We start from the raw sequence: 2,938 nt of genomic DNA, 5'->3' as shown, positions 1-2,938 counted from the left end.
AAATGTGATTCCATTCAAATGTGACGTCTAGCGTTGGGGTGAGTTGCTGCCGGAAGTGTTGTGGAATAACCTAGCATGCTGATGAAAAAGGCAGTTAAATGAAAACTAGCAGTATTTCAATCTTCTCGATTTCGAGGCTTGGATAATAGGATAATTTGTGGAAGTCCGGATCTACCCCTTAGTGAGTGTTACTTGACCCTTCTCCCTCTTTACCTCAGCCCACCGACCAGCAGGGCATTCATGACACGGGTAGGGGTGCAGCTCTGCACCATGTGACCCAGGGCAAAGTTGGTGCCCTGCCGGATGAAGGCGTTGGCCTCGCTGGCTTTGTGGAGTAGCACGCGTGCCGTCCCCTCCACCTCACTGTCCATGGCCCTCTGGAGGTGGACGTACATGTCACCCAGTGTGGCCATGGCAGCACAGGACAATGCAGAGCGCAGGTTCTTCACCTGAATCATAATAACACACACAGGACTAGCTATTCATGTTGAGCAGTACAGCCCACGAACATCAGAAACATGACACAATAATTTGACTTGTTCTCCAAATGTAGCAAATTTGTGCAGATGAATGAATACAGCTACCTCATTTATAATGGCAAGGCAGATATCATGGAGTTTAGGCATCAGTATGTCCATGTGGTTCTGAGCCATCACACGGAGAGAGGTCAAGCCCTCAATCTTCTTCTCCCTGCAATTCAGTGAAAGAAACGTAAGCATTTTACACAACATTTTCCAAAAACATTATAATGATGTTCATCAATTAGGACTCTGGTCTCTTAATTTCAGAAGTTTCTGTAGCTCAAATCTACATTTCCAAGGACACTACACTGTGCTTCCTTTAGCCTAGCTCCATTGGTCTTGTCTACAGTGAATGCTCACCAGTCATCAGAGGCAGAGTGGAGCAGCTTGAAGGTCTTAGTCAGGGCCTGCTCTGGGTTGGACAGGGGTTGCAATCTGGCCTGGTTCTTTATTTGGCCCTTTGGCTCATTGGCTGCCATCTTGTCTATGGGTTGACAGCAGACATCTATCTCTCTATGAACTGTATGTATTTATTTATGTATTTACTCATTTCCATATCTGTTTGTAGCTTTTAACACTAGTTCATTATGATATCATTTGAAATGTAAGGTTATTGAGTGTGAGGTTATTTTCCTGACACCACACTCCGAGGGCCCTCACCTCCTCCCTGTAGGCCGTCTCGTCGTTGTTGGTAATCAAGCCTACCACTGTTGTGTCGTCCGCAAACTTGATGATTGAGTTGGAGGCGTGCATGGCCACGCAGTCGTGGGTGAACAGGGAGTACAGGAGAGGGCTCAGAACGCACCCTTGTGGGGCCCCAGTGTTGAGGATCAGCGGGGAGGAGATGTTGTTGCCTACCCTCACCACCTGGGGGCGGCCCGTCAGGAAGTCCAGTACCCAGTTGCACAGGGGCGGGGTCGAGACCCAGGGTCTCGAGCTTGATGACGAGCTTGGAGGGTACTATGGTGTTGAATGCCGAGCTGTAGTCGATGAACAGCATTCTCACATAGGTATTCCTCTTGTCCAGATGGGTTAGGGCAGTGTGCAGTGTGGTTGAGATTGCATCGTCTGTGGACCTATTTGGGCGGTAAGCAAATTGGAGTGGGTCAAGGGTGTCAGGTAGGGTGGAGGTGATATGGTCCTTGACTAGTCTCTCAAAGCACTTCATGATGACGGATGTGAGTGCTACGGGCGGTAGTCGTTTAGCTCAGTTACCTTAGCTTTCTTGGGAACAGGAACAATGGTGGCCCTCTTGAAGCATGTGGAACAGCAGACTGGTATAGGGATTGATTGAATATGTCCGTGAACACACCGGCCAGCTGGTCTGCGCATGCTCTGAGGCGCGGCTGGGGATGCCGTCTGGGCCTGCAGCCTTGCGAGGGTTAACACGTTTAAATGTCTTACTCACTTCGGCTGCAGTGAAGGAGAGACCGCATGTTTCCGTTGCAGGCCGTGTCAGTGGCACTGTATTGTCCTCAAAGCGGGCAAAAAAAGTTATTTAGTCTGCCTGGGAGCAAGACATCCTGGTCCGTGACTGGGCTGGGTTTCTTCCTGTAGTCCGTGATTGACTGTAGACCCTGCCACATACCTCTTGTGTCTGAGCCGTTGAATTGAGATTCTACTTTGTCTCTGTACTGGCGCTTAGCTTGTTTGATAGCCTTGCGGAGGGAATAGCTGCACTGTTTGTATTCAGCCATGTTACCAGACACCTTGCCCTGATTAAAAGCAGTGGTTCGTGCCTTCAGTTTCACACGAATGCTGCCATCAATCCACGGTTTCTGGTTAGGGAATGTTTTAATCGTTGCTATGGGAACGACATCTTCAACGCACGTTCTAATGAACTCGCACACCGTATCAGCGTATTCGTCAATGGTGTTGTCTGACGCAATACGAAACATCTCCCAGTCCACGTGATGGAAGCAGTCTTGGAGTGTGGAGTCAGCTTGGTCGGACCAGCGTTGGACAGACCTCAGCGTGGGAGCTTCTTGTTTTAGTTTCTGTCTGTAGGCAGGGATCAACAAAATGGAGTCGTGGTCAGCTTTTCCGAAAGCTGACCACGACTCCATTTTGTTGATCCCTGCCTACAGGACAACATTAATCATCATTGATCCCTGCCTACAAGACAACATTAACAAAACCACTTCAGCAATGGCTGTGACACATTTCCATCAAGATCAAATGACTGACAATGTAGATTAAGATTAGGTAGTTACAAAGACACATACCTGGGATCCCCCACGCATGTAGGGGCTGATGATGGGGCTGATGAACTGGAAAGTTCTCCAAGCTTTAACCACCGGACCGGCATTGTTCTGCACATTACAATACATTCATGTTGTAAACAGTAAACATTGTAACCGTGATGTGACTGTGTGTGTGAGTGTGGGGGTGTCTATGTTTGTGTTCGTACTCTGAGG

At 48.6% G+C, this 2,938-nt stretch overlaps 1 protein-coding gene across 1 annotated transcript; it reads right to left on the bottom strand.

Moving 5' to 3' along the window:
- Window positions 1-140: 140 nt before the first annotated feature.
- LOC121841967 (TOG array regulator of axonemal microtubules protein 1-like) lies at window positions 141-1,070 on the bottom strand. The gene is made up of 3 exons (XM_042312164.1): window positions 882-1,070; window positions 585-690; window positions 141-449 (listed from the first exon to the last, which is right to left on the bottom strand). The coding sequence occupies exons 1-3, from the start codon at window positions 998-1,000 to the stop codon at window positions 210-212; spliced, it is 465 nt and encodes a 154-aa protein (XP_042168098.1). The 5' UTR covers window positions 1,001-1,070; the 3' UTR covers window positions 141-209.
- Window positions 1,071-2,938: the final 1,868 nt, after the last annotated feature.

The sequence above is a fragment of the Oncorhynchus tshawytscha genome, unplaced genomic scaffold, assembly GCF_018296145.1.
Source record: "Oncorhynchus tshawytscha isolate Ot180627B unplaced genomic scaffold, Otsh_v2.0 Un_contig_11062_pilon_pilon, whole genome shotgun sequence".
NCBI classification, from domain to species: Eukaryota; Metazoa; Chordata; class Actinopteri; order Salmoniformes; family Salmonidae; genus Oncorhynchus; species Oncorhynchus tshawytscha.
This window is presented reverse-complemented; position numbering and strand designations above follow the sequence as displayed.